Below are 22213 nucleotides of genomic sequence, written 5' to 3' on the forward strand. Positions count from 1 at the left end.
AAACGGCGTACTTGGTAAGGTAACCTAGTAATACGTATATAACTTCTAATTTATGTTCACGTACCCATAGTGTGAAAAACTAAATTCTGAATGTATGTACAGTCTCACTGTGTAGCTTATCTATTATATGAAGAGAAAATTATCACAAATGAAAATTCAGCTACATATATGGAACAAAAAAAGTACTTACAAAGCAGCACTAGGACACACACACACACACACACACACACACACACCTTTACTGCTGTTTCTTCACAATGATTACTTCTGCCCATATTTAATTACACATTATATTTACTGTCACTGTGCAAATTTTTATTTTACAGCTATTCTGAGGGCAGTAGCAGAATGGAAATTTAGAAAAGAGCACTCTCTTGAGGACCAAGGAGATGATGCAAAAGGACAAGAAGAAGAAGAGGACATATATGCTGTTCATCCAGATGTGGAGGTAAGAATTTACAGTTTCTTGATAGTTCAGTTCTTCTTTAAATAGCAATACAAATAAAGATTATAACTGATTATACAAAGCAGAATTGTGCAGCTGATACGTAAACAAGATGCTGATTATGCATCTTGCTGCATTTCGTGGAACTGTTTCAGCGTCGCGATCTGCCTCATCTTAATACAGCCGTCAGGCGTAATAACATGAGACTTGGGGGTGCGCTGATGACAGAAAGCATGGGTCACATTTCAGTGGTGTCGGTAGAGTCTATCAGCAGGACAGGTTTCACTAGACATGGCCTGCACCTCAACAGGTGTGGGAAGGGGAGGTTGGGAAAGCTTATGGGTGACAGCATAGGTGGGGTTGGTGGGATCACTCATGGGGAAATTCCTGCAGTAGTGGGTGTTAGAGATGCACCTTTTTTAGATTGAAGTCAGCTGATAGGTATTCCTGCTTAAGGGAAGTCTCTCTAACAAGGGAATCACTTTTGACAAAGCTTAGGTATCCGAGTAATGAGGGAATTAGTATATTTCATCAAAATATACAAGGTATTAAAGATAAAGTTAGTGAACTGCTTATAGATGTTGACTCTGAAATTATTGGTATATCTGAACACTTCTTAAATAAGGAGATAATTCAGAGGCTTCCTTTACCAGGATACAGGTTGGCTGGCAGCTTTTCGAGGAGCTCTTTGCGGTGTGGGGGAGTAGCCATGTATGTGAAAAATGGCATCCCATTTGAGTCAATTGATGTTTCAAAGTACCGCACTGAAAAGGTGTTTGAATGTTGTGCAGGTGTGGTTAAATTTAACGGAGCTAAACTTCTAACTGTTGTTATTTATAGATCCCCAGGCTCCGATTTCACAACATTTTTGTTAAAGCTAGAGGAGGTTCTTGTTTCACTTTATAGGAAATACAAAAAGTTAGTTATATGTGGTGACTTCAATATTAATTGTATAAGTGATTGTGCAAGGAAGAGGATGCTGGTAGACCTCTTTAATTCATATAATCTTATGCAAACCATATTCTTTCCAACGAGAGTGCAAGGGAACAGTAGAACAACCATAGACAACATTTTTGTTCATTTCTCAGTACTAGAAGGACATTCTGTTAGCAAAAAGGTGAATGGCCTTCCAGATCACGATGCACAAATTTTAACTTTAAAAGATTTTTGTGCTACAACACGTGTTAAATATAGTCATCAGCTGTTCAGGAAAGCTGATCCAGTTGCTGTAGAGACCTTTGTAAACCTTACAAAGGAACAAGAGTGGCAAGATGTTTATAGCGCTGATACAGTAGACGATAAATATAATGCTTTTCTCAAGACTTTTGTCATGCTCTTTAAAAGTTGCTTTCCGTTAGAACGTTTAAAACAGGGTACTAGCACAAACAGGCAGCCTGGGTGGCTGACTAGAGGGATAAGAATATCTTGTAGAACAAAGTGGCAATTATATCAAAACGTTAGAAACAGTCAAAATCTAAATGCAGCAGCCCATTACAAACAGTATTGTAAGGTGCTTAAAAATGTTATTAGGAAGGCAAAAAGTATGTGGTATGCAGATAGAATAGCTAAGTCTCAGGATAAAATTAAAACCATATGGTCAGTCGTAAAGGAAGTTGCTGGTCTGCAGAGACAGGTCGAGGATATAGAATCAGCGCGTAATGGGAATGTCCGTGTTACTGATAAGTCGCATATATGTACAGTATTTAATAATCACTTTCTGAATATAGCAGGTGAACTAAATAGAAACCTAGTCCCAACAGGGAATCATATAGCGCTCTTAGAAAAAAGTGTTCCAAGACTGTTACCTGAAATGCTCCTCCATGATACTGACAAGAGGGAGATTGAGTTAATAATAAAATCACTAAAGACCAAGAACTCTCATGGATATGACGGGGTATGTAGCAGAATACTGAAGTATTGTTCTATGTATGTTAGCCCAGTTCTCAGCCATATCTGTAACTTTTCCTTTAGAAGTGGTCGGTTTCCTGACCGATTAAAGTACTCGGTAGTGAGGCCACTTTATAAAAAGGGAGACATTGATAATGTTGACAATTTTAGACCTATTTCTATGCCATTGTTGTTCGCTAAAGTTATCGAGAAGGTTGTATATACAAGGTTACTGGAGCATTTAAATTCACATAATTTGCTGTCAAATGTTCAGTTTGGTTTTAGAAATGGCTTAACAACTGAAAATGCTATATTCTCTTTTCTCTGTGAGGTTTTGGATGGATGAAATAAAAGGTTGTGAACGCTAGGTGTTTTCTTTGATTTGACGAAGGCTTTTGACTGTGTTGACCACAAAATATTACTGCAGAAGTTGGACCATTATGGAGTAAGGGGAGTAACTTACAGTTGGTTCGCCTCTTACTTTAAGAACAGAAAGCAGAGGGTAATTCTCCGCAATATTGAGAGTGGTAGTGGTGTTCAGTCCCAGTGGGGCACTGTTGAGTGGGGCGTTCCCCAAGGGTCGGTGCTGGGGCCACTGCTGTTTCTTATTTATATAAATGATATGCCTTCTAGTATTATAGGTGATACAAAAATATTTCTGTTTGCTGATGACACCAGCTTGATAGTGAAGGATCTTGTGTGTAATATTGAAACAGTAACAAATAATGTAGTTCATGAAATAAGCTCGTGGCTTGTGGAAAATAATTTGATGCTAAATCACAGTAAGACTCAGTTTTTACGGTTTCTAACTCACAATTCAACAAGAACCGATATTTTGATCAGACAGAATAGGCATATTATAAGCGAGACGGAACAGTTCAAGTTCCTAGGCATTCGGATAGAAAGTAAGCTGTTGTGGAAAGCCCATGTCCAGGATCTTGTTCAGAAGCTAAATGCTGCTTTATTTACCATTAGAACAGTATCTGAAATAAGTGACACTTCAACACGAAAAGTAGTTTACTTCGCATATTTTCATACGCTTATGTCGTATGGTATTATTTTTTGGGGTAATTCTTTTAATTCAAAAAGGATATTTTTGGCTCAAAAACGGGCTGTTCGAGCTATATGTAGTGTAAGTTCAAGAACGTCTTGTTGACCCCTATTCGAAAATCTGGGAATTCTGACTTTGCCCTCACAGTATATATTTTCTTTAATGTCGTTTGTTGTTAGCAATATTAGCCTATTCCCAAGAGTTAGCAGCTTTCACTCAGTTAATACTAGGCAGAAATCAAATCTGCATGTAGAATGCACTTCCTTGACTTTGTGTAGAAAGGAGTGCAGTATTCTGCTGCATCCATTTTCAATAAGCTACCACAAGAACTCAAAAATCTTAGCAGTAGCCCAAACTCTTTTAAGTCCAAACTGAAGAGTTTCCTCATGGCTCACTCCTTCTATTCTGTCGAGGAGCTCCTGGAAGAGCTAAAAAATTAAGCAAATTCCAGTGTTACATTCTTGATTTTCTTCATTTAAACTTACGACTTGTCACTTGAATATGTTTTTTTATATTTCGTTTTATCTGTTTCTAATATCGTGTTATAATTTCATGTATTGACTCGTTCCATGGCCATGGAGACTTCTCCTTAATTTGGTCCCACGGAACAATAAATAAATAAATAAATTATTGTAGCTCAGCTATCTTACCTCTTTTTTCTTGTTAAAAAGGAACAAATTCTGTCAAGATGTTGTGGCTGACTGGGATGGTTTCAACTGGAGTGATAGGAACTTGTAAGCAGAAATAGCTGTTGCAAGTGCAGTATTAAATTTGTACAGAAGAAAAGTGACTAGGTATAGGAAAATTACTGAGGGGTTGAAACGCTCCTTGCGGGAAAATGAGATGTACAAACCCAGACAGCATTATAAATGAGGGGCACAGGCAGAAGTCTAAAGTAAGTGTCAAATTGCAGTGGGAGGGAGGGAGGAAGGTGGGACGTGGGTTTCACAAGTAGAGCACTGGAAGAGGCTGGAGTCAAACGGGATACAAGAGCTAACTGAGGTTAAGGTCCAAGAGCGTTTTGCAACTAAATGATTTGCTGGAGGGCCTGGGTTCGATTCTCGGCTGGGTTGGGCATTTTCTCGACTCAGGGACAGGGTGTTTGTGTCATCTTCATCATCATTTCACCCCCATCGATGTACAAGTCGCCGAAGTGGTGTCACCTCAAAAGACTTGCACCAGGTGATCAGGTCTACCCACCAGAAGGCCCTCACCTCATGACATTTCGTGTACATGAAATGATTTGTGTGTAATGCAAGAATAAAGGAGCTACCAGTGCAAACACTCAGCCTTCCAGGGCTACTGAAAGTGAAGCAGATGTTGGGCAAGGTATTGGGAGCAACTATGGCATAATGATGAACAAATGTATTCATAACTACAATTAAGTCAGTGTGGAAGAAAGTGGGATGCTGAAGTACTGAGGAGTGATGTGCTCAGAATTCTTTAACAATGTGGATACTGCAACAAGGAATACCACAGTAGGCAGCTCAGTTGAAGAGGAGTGGACGTCTCTAAAAAGAGCAATCACAAATGTTGGACAGACACACAAGTACAAGGAAGGTAACTGTGAAGAAACCTTGGGTAACAGAAGGAGAGAGAGAGAGAGAGAGAGAGTGAGAGTGTGTGTGTGTGTGTGTGTGTGTGTGTGTGTGTGTGTGTGTGTGTGTGTGTGCGTGCGTGCGTGCGTGCGTGCGTTGCGCGCGCGCGTCTGTCCATCTATCTGTCCGTCTATTTTTGACAAAGGCTTACTGGCCGAAAGCTTATTTGCGACCTTCTATTAGTTGTGCCTATCTGCGACTCAGCATCTCCACTATATGGTGAGTAGCAACTTCCCTTTTCATCATATTGTTACATTCCGTCCTGGATTTTCCATAGTTTGAGAAGAAAGATATCAGTTGATTGACAAAAGAAGGAAGTATAAAAATGTTCATGGAATACAGCAGTATAAATCAATTTGTAATGAAATTAAAAGAGAGAGAGGAGAAATAGCTACAGAAAAATTGTGAAGAAATTGAAAAAGAAATTATCATCAAAAGAACTGACTTAGCACATAGAAAAGTAAAAACAACCCTCGGTAAAATTAAAAGCAAAGGCAGCAACATTAAGAGTGCTCTGGCGGCAGCTCCAGTCTTAAATGCAGAATAGAGAACGGATAGGTAGCAAGAGTACATATTGAAGGCCTCTGTGAGGGGAAGGAAGTGTCTGGTGACATGATAGCAGAAGAAACAAGTTAATATGAAAAAGACAGGGGATCCAGACTAGTGTCAGAATTTAAAAGAGCTTTCGATGATTTGAGAAGAAATAACGCAGAAGGGATAAATAATATTCCACAGAAATTTCTGAAATCATTGGGGAAAGTGGCAACCAAACGACTTAAGTTAGTGAGTAGAATCTATGAGTTCAGCGACATGCCATCTGAGTTTTGGAAAAATATTATCCACGCGGTGGCAAGAGCAGATAAGTGTGAGAACTATTGCAGTATTAGTTTAACACACCTTACACACCTGCTGCTGACAAGAATAATATACATGAGAATTGGAAAGAAAACTGGAGTTCAGTTACATGAAAATCAATTTGATAAAGGCACCAAGGACGCAGTTCTGACCGAGCGAGGTGGCGCAGTGGTTAGACACTGGACTCGCATTCGGGAGGACGACGGTTCAATCCCGCGTCCGGCCATCCTGATTTAGGTTTTCTGTGATTTCCCTAAATCACTCCAGGCAAATGCTGGGATGGTTCCTCTGAAAGGGCACGGCCGACTTCCTTCCCTAATCCGATGAAACCGATGACCTCGCTGTCTGGTCTCATTCCCCAAACAACCCAACCCCCCCAACCCAACGCAGTTGTGACATTGCACTTGATGACAGAAGCAAGATAAGAAAAATCAGGACATGTTCATAGGACTTGTTGACCTAGCAAAAATGTTTGACAGTGTAGAATGGTGCAAGACATTTAAAATTCTGAGAAAAATAGGAATAAGCTATAGGGAGATGGTCAGTATATAATATGTACAACAGCCAAGATGGAACAATAAAATTGGAACACCAAGAAGAAGGGCTCAGATTAAAAAGGGCTTAAGACAGGAATGTAGTTTTTCACCCCTCTTGTTCAATCTATACATCAAAGAAACAATGACAGAACTAAAAGATAAGTTCAAGATTGAAATTGAAATTTGGCATGAAATGATTTGAATGATGTGATTCACTGACAACATTACTATCCACAGTGAAGATCTATTGACTGGAATGAACAGCCCAGTGCGTATAGAATATGGATTGAGAGTAAACCAAGGAAATACAAAAATAATGAGAACCAGCAGAAATTGGTGATCACAAAATGTGTGAGGTTAAGTAGTTCTGTTACCTTGGAAGCAAAGTAACCCATGATGGATAATGGAAGCAGAACATTCCTGGGCAAAAGGATGCTATTAATATCAAACATAGACCTTAATGTGAATAAGAAATTTTTGAGAATGCACATTTGGATCACAGCATTGTGTGGTAATGGGAAAATAGGAACAGAATAGAATCGAAACATTTGAGATATGATGCTACAGAAGAATGTTAAAAATTGTGTGGACTGATAAGGTAAGAATGAGGAGGTTTCCTGCAGAATTGGTGACTGTAGGAACATGTTGAAAACACTGACAAGAAGAAACAACAGGATGATAGAATGTGTTAAGACATCAGGGGATAACTTCCATGGTACTGTAGGGAGCTGTAATAGCCGGTTAAAAAAGAGGGAGGAGGGGGCGGGGGGGGGGGGGGGGGGGAATTCCCCAGTATGTAATTTTGGGCCGATATTTTCAGTTAATTCTCATTCGACCTATGTGTATTTCCACTGCTCCTTCTATGGTTACCATGCAGAAGTAACAGTTCCTTACACCCTCCTTTTGTGGCTTTGTTTGCCTTTCTCGATTGAGTTTTCTTTCTTATTTGGGACATGTCTAAAATATCCCCTCTATTGATACAGTTGCATAGCATAATAATTGTGATGACACAGAAGTAGTAGGGTGAGTGTGTTGTGGTATACAGAGCAAATATGCTTGACCTACAAATATTGTTGGTTAATTGTCAAGAACAGCATGGGTTATATAATGAAAAGCAGACCATAGTGGCTATTAATAGCCCCACATTTGTAGTTGATAATATAAATTCAAACAAAAATTGTCTGTTTTCTTTTTGAAACTTTTTGTTGGTCGCCATCAGTTTTCTAGAGATAGTAGGAACATCATCTGATACACTGAATTACTGTGATTGTGTGTCAAATTGAGACTCAAACTCACATCTCTGTCTTGCACAGTCTATGCCATTATCAAACAAGCCATTTTAGTGTTTCATGCCCCGAGCCAGGGCTTCACCTCCCTGATTCTTGAAGGTTCCAAATTATTTTTTTCCCATAAGCTACTTGCACCATGTTTCTCTTTCGTGTTTAGGAATTATGACTGAAAATTTGTAATACGCTGTGCCTACCTCTAATTAATTGGATGCTTATGTTTAATAATTACAACCCTCCTAGTTCTGTGATCCATTTTCCTTCTTGCACATTTACAACATTAATTAATTTTGCCAGCATTTGACAGTTTCAGAAAACACACAAACTTAGTAGGCAACACTTCCACCAGCCATGCCAACTAAGTATGTCCTCAAAGCTATAACCAAGCCATCCACCACCATATCCATTCCCCAGTGGACCAAATACAGCAAGGAATGTGAAAACATTTGAGAAGAGTGGGAGAAAGTGAAAAATAGAATATGTTTTAAGCCACGCCACGAGACATGCCCTGACGACTTACTAGGCAAACATTGCTTATAAAGGCAAAAATACATCTCCTTGTGTTCTCATCCAGCACTCATTTTAATGCAGCAGCAGGTGAAAACTGTAAAGCCATCATATTGGATCTATATTGTAATTTGATGAAAACAACTGTCGAGATCGCAATAACGTTGTACATTTGACATTAATGGAGAAATACTACATCGTTTACCTCTATGGCTAGTAGTGACAGCTCCTCGGTTCTCCACATGATACCATGATCGTACACTGTTCACTAATGGCTGTGGAGCCAAGGGTTAAATAGTGTGCAATTCCCATGCCGACTATGAAGTGTGTCAGCAGCAGCCAATGGCAAATGCTTCACAAGAACTGAAATGTAGCTGCTGTATGAAATTTGCAAAGTAAGTTCTTGTGGACCAAATATGAGTACATAAGAAGTTAAAACATTATAAACTATCCGGCAAGTAGTCGTTTATGTTAAAATAAAATACAGTAACTTATGGAACAAGAGATGAAGCAGTGTCATCTAGGGGCAAACACATTGTTGTTATTAATGTTTTGTTGTTAAACAACTAAACTAGAGAGTAGTAATTATATGCACATACGGGTATTACATAAAGATATAATAGCACGTAAAATTACATTAAAGATGCAACCATTAAAATATACACACATCATTATATATTTACTAGGCAGTGCCCTCTGGTAAGAATTCAAAATGACACCGTTTTCTAGGCAACATAAAGCCAAGATGACTGCCATGAAAAAAAAAAAAATCATAGAAGTGTGAACTGAAATGGACGCCGTTATCATGGTAACATAGCGGCCAAAGAGGCAGCTAAGAAATCAAAGAAGTAGACATGAGAATGCTGACTGCGATCAAGGTATCGATAGAGGTTGATATCTTTGAAGAGGTTTGTGCAGACGACTCAATAATTGTTGGAGAAACGGGAAAACATCGCTACCCTATGACAGTGTATGCCTCATAATTGGCGCAATATCACGCAAAAATTTTTAATGACTAACTAGGTACTGAAATGGAAGCGACCATATTACAAATGCCATAGAAAAGTTACTTAGTATCCTCCAGTAGCATTAGTGAGACCAGATATGGTGGCACATCAGCCACTAGAGCAGGTGCTTTTGTGAGGGTGCCATGGTAACAAATGTTATTGCGATCAAAGTTAACACAAGATACTTGTGTTCCACAGACAGTTTTGTCTAAATAGTAATTTGTTTCATTTACAATCTAAAATAGTAAAATAAAATAAAGTTGAATGATGTTTTAATCATTGTGACAGTTGCTGGACAATTCACAAACAAAGTATTCAGAGTATCAGAAGTTTCTGCTAAGAGTAGACCACACTGAAGAATGAATTTTTTACTATGGAAACTATCTGCTACATAAGGAGCACAACTGAGTATACTGAAGAATGTCTGTTGAAACAAATAGAGTAGAAGAAAGGGACTGGCAGATCAGACTCCAAGTCAGGCATAAGAAGTGCTTGGAAAGTTAAGCTAATAACTGTATTGACCTTGTAAGTCTAAGGGGAAAAAAAAAAACCACTGCAGTGTGAAATCAGATGCTTAACTTTCCCTGGGCCAGTCATTTTTTAAACTTCGATTTTGTGCTACAGAAAACTTAAGTTAATTTAAATGTCCTCTTTGTAGCTGAATCTGAGCCTGTTATGAAATTGGAAGTAAAATATTTTAAGATGTATGTGACACATATATTTGTATGAAATCTATGTTGTTTGGAGGCTTTTCATTTAATGTGAATCATGTTTACAATTTTTGCAGTCTGATGAAGAAGCTGAAGGACTCCACAAGGAAGAACCCTTGGTGCCCAGATTTATTGCACATGTACCAGTTCCTTCACAGAAGGAAGTTGAAGCTGCACTGTTGGCTCGCAAGAAGCAAGAACTGTTGGAGAAGTATGCCAGTACATCATTACTTCGAGAAGTAGAGGAGACCCGTGGTTTGGCAGCATTCCCACCACCAGAACAATGATGATTACATTGTGTTGGAAACACATTCAAACATAATTCTTGAATCTGCAATATGCACAAGGCTGAAGATAACCGTGGTTCTATGTGAAGAAAAGATTAATGACTGGTACAAAAAAATCTCATTTCTGAGCTTTACAAGAAAGACATTCATTCCATTGAAAAACAGAAGCTCACTGTTTCTTGTTTACACGGTTGTTCACAATATGTTGTTATTTTACATTATGTTGTATGGTGGACGTAGGCCATGATCAACAGTGCTTACTGCAGTCAAGTGCCAAAAATATGGGAGATATTGAAGAGTGGTGCCTTTGTCAAACCTGTGTGATGATGTGCTAATCTTAGGTATTCACATTAATTCTGTTGTTGGAAGCTTAGGCTTACTTAAGTCTGTGATACCTGGTATGTTACTATGGTCATCCACTTCCAACTTTGGTAATCACTGAAATTTCATCTCTGTGAGATGTGTTGTACATATATATTATATATGGGGCTATTTGTTCTGTTGTTGAGAGAACATACACCCACTGGTTAGTATACTGTGTATGTCTGCATGGAGTCCAAATTTCTTTTTAGTTATTGATAAGCTTTTTCATTAATGTTGAATTTTATTTATGGAACTTTTGTCTGTTCAAAAGAATTTATTATCTTTATTTCACAATGTTCATAATTTGCAGAAAGTTATAATGAAAAATTATTTATTGCTTTGGATTATTGAGTCTTGTATCACTTGAGGATATTTTGTTTGTTTCAGTTGCTCATGACAGAATCACATTAAATACACTTGTTAGTAATGTGTTAGTAATGCTAACTTTCTTTGTGCCCAGTAGTATTACTATGTGAGAACTGCTTCAGTGGTCCTTAACTCTAGAGCAGGTAATGTGTTAGTAATGCTAACTTTCTGTGTGCCCAGTAGTATTACTATGTGAGAACTGCTTCAGTGGTCCGTAACTCTAGAGCAGGTGAAGCAGTTTTCATAATATGAGCCGGACGTGTGACATACTTCATACACAGGTAAAGGGTAGCTGTTTTTATGTTACCAAGGTAAACACCTATGAGCAAAATCACAATTTAATGTTAGTGTAATTAAACAACAATAAAAAAACTTACATAAGTTAGATCACTGTTTAATTAAACAGCAAATAAATAAACTTTCATCGTAGCAACCTGTTACCATGTTCAAGTGTTACTGCTCTGTAATGACCCACTTGCAGCATTAAACAGCAATGTTGTAACAGATCCCTACCAAACACTTACTCAGTTGCTAATTATGTCGTAGGCAACTCCCTCATCATGAGGCTGCGCTGCTAGCTCAGAATCTGGGCCATTTTCTGGCACAGATCGTAAATATTTTCTCGCTTTTTATTTCACATTACTGCTGCTCACTTGAGCATATAAAAACACAGCTCATCACTGTGTTAACTGAAGCAATAATGAAGGAATGGAACAGTACAAAACAATGCTATTCATGGTTAGTGCATTTTATATACAGGAGCATCTGCTTTCTGAGCTACGTGATGCAGCTGAATTATTCCAGGCAGATGTCCATTTCAGATCTCTGACTAGTCTGTGATGTACCACCTTTTTATTTAGCCATCTTAATAAAGATATTCATGTTCAGTTACCACCAAAACCACCCACCAATACAGCTAACTGAAATTAATCAGGTTGCTATCCTCACTATAAGAAGTTCACCCAGTGAGGCGGCAAGGATAATTTACTAAATACGAGTCATCCCCTATGACTGTCTTGGAGATCCAGCAGGAACGAACTACAGGGATATCAACAGCATAAGATTGACAACAATAAATAAAATTAGATGAACACATCTTTTGTTCGCCTATATCTTACCTGTACCACACACAAAGATTACAGCACACAGTGAAAAAATAGTCATAATGCAAAATACTTGAAAATGATTAAATAGAAAAAGGCTAACTGTAGAAAGACATGCCAATATAAATTAAAAATGGCAGTTTTTTATTATTAATCTCCAGGAATTTCCATCTCCATACTTTCACACATTTTGAACTTACGGCTTAGCTTAGCGTCAGTAATACCCTTAGAAACTTTGATTCCCTCCTTGAAGTTAGTTACCATAACAGAAAACTATGTCTCCTCCCGTCTCTTACTGAATAGAATTCCTTCCTCAAATTTCCATGGGCAGTGTACCTTTCACTGGGAAACATTACATATCTTCACTTTTCACCTCTTCCTTCGCCAGACACATCAACTGCCGACACACTCGTGTTCTCTAGCACCCTAACACAATTTTCACATTTTTACTCTTTCGATGGTTCTCACTAAAATCCATAACACCAAGCTCCCGTTGGCCACTCAGCTCTTGTGGTAGGTCCTCTAAGGTGATTTCCAGTATAACTGTCCTGTGGAAACCACAGATATGACTTTATAAAAGGAAAGAAGTATATTTCAGTTAAGAACCAATATTCATGTGGTTTTCACAAATAGCCTCAGAGTTTTCGGAGCCACGAGGGTTCCAACACCACTCCAGGTATCACATACGCTTTGTAACATCTTGTTGTCCTTCAACCTCTTTCCGAAGATACAATAGTAGCTGGCGAACAGATGGCCAGCTTTGCTATTTCCGAGACGCTCATTCCCAGGTGTCTGGTCATAACAACCTACCCTTTTCCAAAGTCGCTTACATCAGTAGATTTATCCATTTACAGCCCCCATCTTCATTAAAATGATTTCCATTTCATTTACACATTGCTTATTTACTTTTCTTAATGTATCATGTGCCCTTTAAGCCACCAGGCAACATTCATTCTCCAAGTGGGCAAAGGTAATAATATTTTTGCTTATAAACGTATTTGGTAAGTACATAAATTGGAAGCATCAGTCCCGCTTCTTTATGTCTGTCATTGTAGATGTTTTCTGATAGAGCATGTCCACTTTTACTGAGTTAATCAATAATGTTGAAACTTATCACATTATAAGGACACAGTTCAGTGTTGAGACAGTGACTCTATTGACACTAATATGCCATGCTAAATAGTTCCTTATTAAAGTGAGTTTTTTTCCCCCACTGTCATCTTGTATGCATTCAGGGTTTAACACACTAAGGGACTTTGGCAGACTCTGTTCAATTCTTCCCAGAATCTGTTCAATTCTTCCCCCATCATGGGAGGTTTTTAATTGCACAAAGATGAATGAAATGTATAAAATAAAATACAACAATGGAAAACCCAGGCTGGAATGTAACAATATTATGAAAAGGATAGTTATTACTCGCCATATAACAGAGATGCTGAGTCGCAGATAGGCACAACAAAAAGACTTTCAGCAAGTAAGCTTTCGGCCATCAAGGACTTCGTCAGAGATGCGTGCGCACGCCCACACACGCACACACACACACACACACACACACACACACACACACACATAACCGCACTCTCTCTCTCTCTCTCTCTGTGTGTGTGTGTGTGTGTGTGTGTGTGTGTGTGTGTGTGTGTGTGTGTGTCCAACGAAGGCCTAGTTGGCCAAAAGCTTGCTGACAGCCTTTTTGTTCTGCCCATCTGCAACTCAGCATCTCCGCTATATGGTGAGTAACAATTATAAAATAAAATACCTCACAAATACTGTACCAGAAGAATAGGTAGCAAACAAATGAAAAGGCTATGTTACTTATTTGACTGTGTGCTTACATAGGTACTTTGACTGCGTGCTTGCGTAGTTACTAATCTAGTTTATTGTTATTATTATTATTTACGCAATTTTCATTAATTTATCACTCTGTATGTTATCAAATTTGTGACACTGAACTAAATGAGGATAAAGAAGTGTCAGAATACAGAAATTGTTCTCTCGTAATTCCCAAACATAAAGAATAACATACATTTCCGTGTGGCACAATGTCAACACATTTTTAATATAATTTTGGTAAAAAAACTGAGACAAATATTTGTAATGGGTCATCTGTCTTCTGACTGATTTGAAGAGGCCTGCCACGAATTCCTCTCCTGTGCCAACCTCTTCATCTCAGAGTAGCACTTGCAACATACATCCTCAATTATCTGCTGGATCTATTCCAATCTCTGTCTTTCTGTACAGTTTTTGCCGTATACTACCACAACAGAAGTCATTCCCTGATGTCTTATGAGATGTCCTATAATATTGTCCCTTCTGCTTGTCAGTGTTTTCCACATATTCCTTTCCTCTCCAATTCTGTGCAGAAGCTCCTCATTCCTTACCTTATCAGTCCACCTAATTTTCAACATTCATCTGTAGTATCAAATCTCAAATGCTTCGGTTCTCTTCTGTTACAATTTTCCCATGGTCCATGTTTCACTACCATACAATGCTGTACTCCAAATGTACATTCTCAGAAATTTCTTCCTCAAATTAAGGCCATGTTTGATACTAGTAGACTTCTCTTGGCCAGGGATGCCCTTTTTGCTAGCTTTGATGTTCTCCTTGCTCCATCCATAACTGGTAGCTAAATTCCTTAACTTTATGACCATCAATCCTGATTTTAAGTTTTTCATTGTTCTTGTTTTTGCTACTTCTCATTACTTTGGTCTTTCTTAGGTTTACTCTCAATCCATATTCTATACTCATTAGACCACTCCATTCAGTAGACCATGTAATTCTTCTTCACTTTCACTCAGGACAGCAATGTCATCAGCAAATCATATCACTGATATATTTTCACCTTGAATTTTAATTCCACTCCTGAACCTTTCTTCTGTTTCCATCATTGCTTCTTCAATGTACAGATTGATCAGTAAGGGTGAAAGACTGCATCCCTGTCTTATGCCTTTTTCAATCCGAGCTCTTCATTCTTGGTCGTCCACTCTTATTATTCCCTCTTGGCTCTTCTATATATTGTATATTACCCATCTCTCCCTATAGCTTACCTCTATTTTTTTTTTTTTCAGAGTATCAAACATTATGCTCAATTTTACATTGTTGAACATTTTTTCCAGGTTGACAAATCCTATAAACATGTCTTGACTTTTCTTTAGTCTTGCTTCCATTATCAACGACGACGCCAAAATTGCCTCTCTCATGCCTTTACATCTACATCTACATGACTACTCTGCAATTCACATTTAAGTGCTTGGCAGAAGGTTCATCGAACCACAATCATACTATCTCTCTACCATTCCACTCCCGAACAGCGCGCGGGAGAAACGAACACCTAAACCTTTCTGTTCGAGCTCGGATTACTCTTATTTTATTTTGATGATCATTCGTACCTATGTAGATTGGGCTCAACAAAATATTTTCGCATTCGGAAGAGAAAGTTGGTGACTGAAATTTCGTAAATAGATCTCGCCGCGACGAAAAACGTCTTTGCTTTAATGACTTCCATCCCAATTCGCGTATCATATCTGCCGCACTCTCTCCCCTATTACGTGATAATACAAAACGAGCTTTTTTGCACCCTTTCGATGTCCTTCGTCAATGCCACCTGGTAAGGATCGCACACCGCGCAGCAATATTCTAACAGAGGACGAACGAGTGTAGTGTAAGCTGTCTCTTTAGTGGACTTGTTGCATCTTCTAAGTGTCCTGCCAATGAAACGCAACCTTTGGCTCGCCTTCCCCACAATATTATCTATGTGGTCTTTCCAACTGAAGTTGTTTGTAATTTTAACACCCAGGTACTTAGTTGAACTGACAGCCTTGAGAATTGTACTATTTATCGAGTAATCGAATTCCAACGGATTTCTTTTGGAACTCATGTGGATCACCACACACTTTTCGTTATTTAGCGTCAACTGCCACCTGCCACACCATACAGCAATTTTTTTCCAAATCGCTTTGCAATTGATACTGGTCTTCGGATGACCTTACTAGACGGTAAATTACAGCATCATCTGCGAACAACCTAAGAGAACTGCTCAGATTGTCACCCAGGTCATTTATATGGATCAGGAACAGCAGAGGTCCCAGGACGCTTCCCTGGGGAACACCTGATATCACTTCAGTTTTACTCGATGATTTGCCGTCTATTACTATGAACTGCGACCTTCCTGGCAGGAAATCACGAATCCAGTCGCACAACTGAGACGATACCCCATAGGCCCGCAGCTTGATTAGAAGTCGCTTGTGAGGAACGGTGTCAAAAGCTTTCCGGAAATCTAGAAATACGAAATCAACTTGAGACCCCTTGTCGATAGCGGCCATTACTTCGTGCGAATAAAGAGCTAGCTGCGTTGCAAAAGAACGATGTTTTCTGAAACCATGCTGATTACGTATCAATAGATCCTTCCCTTCGAGGTGATTCATAATTTTTGAATACGGTATATGCTCCAAAACCCTACTGCAAACCGACGTCAATGATATAGGTCTGTAGTTCGATGGATTACTCCTACTACCCTTCTTAAACACTGGTGCGACCTGCGCAATTTTCCAATCTGTAGGTACAGATCTATCGGTGAGCGAGCAGTTGTATATGATTGCTAAGTAGGGAGCTATTGTATCAGCGTAATCTGAAAGGAACCTAATCGGTATACAATCTGGACCTGAAGACTTGCCCGTATCAATCGATGTGAGTTGCTTCGCAACCCCTAAGGTATCTACTTCTAAGAAACTCATGCTAGCAGCTGTTCGTGTTTCAAATTCTGGAATATTCCATTCGTCTTCCCTGGTGAAGGAATTTCGGAAAACTGCGTTCAATAACTCCGCTTTAGCAGCACATTCGTCTGTAACAGTACCATCGGCACTGCGCATCAAAGGTATTTACTGCGTCTTGCCGCTTGTGTACGTTACATACGACCAGAATTTCTTCGGATTTTCTACCAAATTTCGAGACAATGTTTCGTTGTGGAACCTATTAAAGGCATCTCGCATTGAAGTCCGAGCCAAATTTCGCGCGTCTGTATATTTTAGTCTGTAAATTTTAGCCAATCTTCGGAATTTCGCGTTCTTCTGAACTTCGCATGCTTTTTCCGTTGCCTCTGCAACAGCGTTCGGACCTGTTTTGTGTACCATGGGGGATCAGTTCCATCTCTTACCAATTTATGCAGTATGAATCTCTCAATTGCTGTTGCTACTATATCTTTGAATTTGAGCCACATCTCGTCTACATTTGCATAGTCAGTTCGGAAGGAATGTAGATTGTCTCTTAGGAAGGCTTCTAGTGACACTTTATCCGCTTTTTTAAATAAAATTATTTTGTGTTTGTTTCTGGTGGATTTGGAAGAAACGGTATTGAGCCTAGCTACAACGACCATGTGATCACTAATCCCTGTATCAGTCATGATGCTCTCTATCAGCTCTGGGTAGTTTGTGGCAAAGAGGTCAAGTGTGTTTTCGCAACCATTTACAATTCGTGTGGGTTCGTGGACTAACTGCTCGAAATAATTTTCGGAGAAAGCATTTAGGACAATCTCGGAAGATCTTTTCTGCCTACCAGCGGTTTTGAACAAGTATTTTTGCCAACATATCGAGGGAAGGTTGAAGTCCCCACCAACTATAACCGTATGAGTGGGGTATTTATTTGTTACGAAACTCAAATTTTCTCTGAACTGTTCAGCAACTATATCATCGGAGTCTGGGGGTCGGTAGAAGGAACCAATTATTAACTTAGTTCGACTGTTAGGTATAACCTCCACCCATACCAATTCGCACGGAGTATCTACTTCAACTTCACTACAAGATAAACCACTACTGACAGACACAAACACTCCACCACCAATTCTGCCTAATTTATCTTTCCTGAACACGGTCTGAGACTTCGTAAAAATTTCTGCAGAACTTATTTCAGGCTTTAGCCAGCTTTCTGTACCTATAACGATTTCAGCTTCTGTGCTTTCTATTAGTGCTTGAAGCTCAGGGACTTTCCCAGCGCAACTACAACAATTTACAACTACAATTCCGACTGTTCCTTGATCCAATCACTTCCTGTATTTGCCATGCACCCTTTTAGATTGCAGCCCACCCCGTACTTTCCCGAGGCCTTCTAACCTAAAAAACCGCCCAGTCCACACCACACAGCCTCTGCTACCAGTGTAGCCGCCAGCTGAGTGTAGTGAACTCCTGACCTATTCAGCGGAACCCGAAACCCCACCACCCTGTGGCGCAAGTCAAGGAATCTGCAGCCAACACGGTCGCAAAACCGTCTGAGCCTCTGATTCAGACCCTCCACCCGGCTCTGCACCAAAGGTCCGCAGTCGGTTCTGTCAACAATGCTGCAGATGGTGAGCTCTGCCTTCATCTCATAAGCAAGACCGGCAGCCTTCACCAAATCAGATAGCCGCTGGAATCCAGAGAAAATGTCCTCAGAACCAAAGCAACACACGTCATTAGTGCCGACATGTGCCACCACATGCAGCTGGCTGCACCCTGTGCTCTTCATGGCATCTGGAAGGACCCTTTCCACATCAGGAATGACTCCACCCGGAATGCACACGGAGTGCGCACTGGATTTCTTCCCCTCCTTAGCCACCATATTCCTAAGGGGCCCCATTACGCACCTAACATTGGAGCTCCCAACTACCAATAAGCCCACCCTCTGTGATTGCCCGGACCTTGAAGGCTGAGAATCATCCTCTGAAACAGGGCAGGCAGCTGCATCTGGATCAGCCAGAGACAGTGCCTTTACCCTAAAGCCAAACTGATCGCCATCTAACAACTCATCAGTTTTCTTCTCCAGTCTTCTGTATATTATTTTTGTCAGCAACTTGGATGCTTGAGCTGTTAATTGATTGGGCAATAATTCTTGCACTTGTCAGCTCTTACAGTCTTCGGAATTGTGTGGATGATATTTTTCAGAAAGTCAAATGGTATGTCACCAGACTCTTACATTTTACACACCAACCTGAGCAGTCGTTTTGTTGCCACCTCCCCCCAATGATTTCAGAAATTCTGGTGGAATATTGTCTATCCCTTCTGTTTTATTTCATCGCAAGTCCTCCAAAGCTCTTTTGAATTCTGATTCTAATACTGGATCCCCAATCCTTTTTAAATCAACTCGTTTCTTCATCTATCACTTCAGACAAACCTTACCCCTGATAGAAACTTTCAATGTACTCTTTCCACCTATCTGCTCTCTCCTCTGTATTTAGCAGTGGAATTCCCATTACACTCTTAATATTGCAACCTTTGCTTTTAATTTCAGCAAAAGTTCTTTTGACTTTGCTATATGCTGAGCCAGTCCTTCCGAAAATCTTTTTCAATTTCTTCACATTTTTCATGTAGCCACTTCGTCTTAGCTTCCTTGCACTCCCTTTTTGTTTCATTCCTCAGTGACTTGTATTTCTGTATTCCTGATTTTCCCCAAACATCTTTGTATGTCCTTCTTTCATCGATCAGCTGAAGTATTTCTACTCTTACACATGGTTTCTTTGCAGTTACCTTCTTTGCACCTACGTTTTTCTTTCCAACTTCTGTGTCTGACTTTTTTGGAGATATCCACTCCTCTTCAACTGTATTGGCTACTGAGCTATTTCTTATTGCTGTATCTATAGCCTGAGACTTTAAGTGTATCTTGTCATTCCTTAGTACTTCCGTATCTCACTTCTTTGCATGTTGATTCTTCCTGACTAATCTCATAAACTTCAACCTATTCATCATCACTACTACATTGTGATCTGACTGTAAATCTGCTCCTGGGTAAGCAAGCTATTAGTTTATATGTATCTGAGAACATAGTGGAATTACAAAAAGATAAAAAGGGTACATTTCTACTCACCGTATAAAGGAGGTGTTCCGTCAGACAGACACAATGAAATGACCACGAACGTTTAGCTTGCAGACACCCCCCTCCTCTCTCTCTCTCTCTCTCTCTCTCTCTCTCTCTCTCTCTCTCTCTCCCTCTCACACACACACATGTGTGTGTGTGTGTGTGTGTGTGTGTGTGTGTGTGTGTGTGTGTGTGCCCCTGCGCACATGTTTTTGTTTCTGGAGGAGGACTTTTTTGTCTGAAAGCTTAGCAGTCTTTTCATTGTGTCTGTGATTCCACACCTCCTTTATGTGGTGAGTAGCAACCTATCATTTTCATATTATTGTTATTCCAGCTTGTACTTTCCATTGTTTGCATATATAGTGCTGCAGAAATGTATGTATACATAAATGTGTGTAGTGTTGGTATGTAGGTACATAGCGAATGTGTTTCTATTACTTTGCTGTATGTGAACTACATCTACTCGTCATCACTGATTTCATCCAAATTAATGGTGTATATGATGAAATGTATGATGAGATAAAAGAAATTATTCAGGTAGTGAAGAGAGACGAAAATATAATAGTCATGGGTGACTGGAATTCGAGAGTAGGAAAAGGGAGAGAAGGAAGCATAGTAGGTGAATATGGATTGGGAGAAAGAAATGAAAGAGGAAGCTGTCTGGTAGAATTTTGCACAGAGCATAACTTAATCATAGCTAACACATAGTTCAAGAATCATGATAGAAGGTTGTACACATGGAAGAATCCTGGAGATACTAGAAGGTATCAAATAGATTATATAATGGTAAGACAGAGATTTAGGAACCAGGTTTTAAATTGTAAGACATTTCCAGGGGCAGATGTGGACTCTGACCACAATCTATTGGTTATGACCTGTAGATTAAAACTGAAGAAACTGCAAACAGGTGGGAATTTAAGGAGATGGGACCTGGATAACTGACTAAACCAGAGGTTGTACAGAGTTTCAGGGAGAGCATAAGGGAACGATTGACAGGAATGGGGGAAAGAAATACAGTAGAAGAAGAATGGGTAGCTCTGAGGGATGAAGTAGTGAAAGCAGCAGAGAATCAAGTAGGTAAAAACACAAGGGCTGGTAGAAATCCTTGGGTAACAGCAGAAATGTTGAATTTAATTGATGAAAGGAGAAAATATAAAAATGCAGTAAATGAAGCAGGTAAACGGAATACAAACGTCTCAAAAATGAGATCCACAGGAAGTGCAAAATGGCTAAGCAGGGATGGCTAGCGGACAGATGTAAGGATGTAGAGGCTTATCTCACTAGAGGCAAGACAGATACTGCCTACAGAAAAATTAAAGAAACCTTTGGAGAAACGAGAGCCACTTGTATTAATATCAAGAGCTCAGATGGAAACCCAGTTCTAAGCAAAGAAGGGAAAGCAGAAAGGTGGAAGGAGTATATAGAGGGTCTATACAAGGGCGATGTATTTGAGGACAATATTATGGAAATGGAAGAGGAGGTAGATGAAGATGAAATGAGAGATATGGTACTGCGTGAAGAGTTTGACAGAGCACTGAAAGGCCTGAGTCGAAACAAGGCTCCGGGAGTAGACAACATTCCATTAGAACTACTGATGGCCTTGGGAGAGCCAGTCCTGACAAAACTCTACTAACTGGTGAGCAAGATGTATGAGACAGGCGAAATCCCCTCAGACTTCAAGAAGAATATAGTAATTCCAATCCCAAAGAAAGCAGGTGTTGACAGATATGAAAATTACCAAACTATCAGTTTAATAAGTCACAGCTGCAAAATACTAACGCGAATTCTTTACAGACGAATGGAAAAACAGGTAGAATCTGTCCTTGGCGAAGATCAGTTTGGATTCCGTAGAAATGTTGGAACACGTGAGGCAATACTGACCTTACGACTTATCTTAGAAGAAAGATTGAGGAAAGGTAAACTTAAGTTTCTAGCATTTGTAGACTGAGAGAAAGCTTTTGACAATGTTGACTGGAATATTCTCTTTCAAATTCTAAAGGTAGCAGGGGTAAGATACAGAGAGCGAAAGGCTATTTTCAATTTGTACAGAAACCAGATGGCAGTTATAAGAGTCGAGGGGCATGAAAGGGAAGCGGTGGTGGGGAAGGGGGTGAGACAGGGTTGTAGCCTCTCCCCGATGTTATTCAATCTGTATATTGAGCAAGCAGTAAAGGAATCAAAAGAAAAATTCGGAATCGGTATTAAAATCCATGGAGAAGAAATAAAAACTTTGCGGTTCGCCGATGACATTGTAATTCTGTCAGAGACAGCAAAGGACTTGGAAGAGCAGTTGAACGGAATGGACAGTGTCTTGAAAGGAGGGTATAAGATGAACATCAACAAAAGCAAAACGAGGATAATGGAATGTAATCGAATTAAGTCGGGTGATGCTGC

General features: G+C 39.6%; 1 protein-coding gene across 1 annotated transcript in view; it reads left to right on the forward strand.

Annotated features, from left to right (window-relative positions):
- LOC124545024 (pre-mRNA-splicing factor ISY1 homolog) overlaps positions 1-11338 on the forward strand; it is a 73207-nt gene extending 61869 nt beyond the window's left edge. Inside the window, exons 6-7 of the mRNA XM_047123806.1 lie at positions 327-448; positions 9960-11338. Coding sequence (XP_046979762.1) covers positions 327-448; positions 9960-10169 — 332 coding nt within the window. The 3' untranslated portion in view covers positions 10170-11338. The remainder of the gene's footprint in view (positions 1-326; positions 449-9959) is intronic.
- The last annotated feature ends 10875 nt before the right edge of the window (positions 11339-22213 follow it).

Source organism: Schistocerca americana, chromosome 8 (assembly GCF_021461395.2).
Source record: "Schistocerca americana isolate TAMUIC-IGC-003095 chromosome 8, iqSchAmer2.1, whole genome shotgun sequence".
NCBI classification, from domain to species: domain Eukaryota; kingdom Metazoa; phylum Arthropoda; class Insecta; order Orthoptera; family Acrididae; genus Schistocerca; species Schistocerca americana.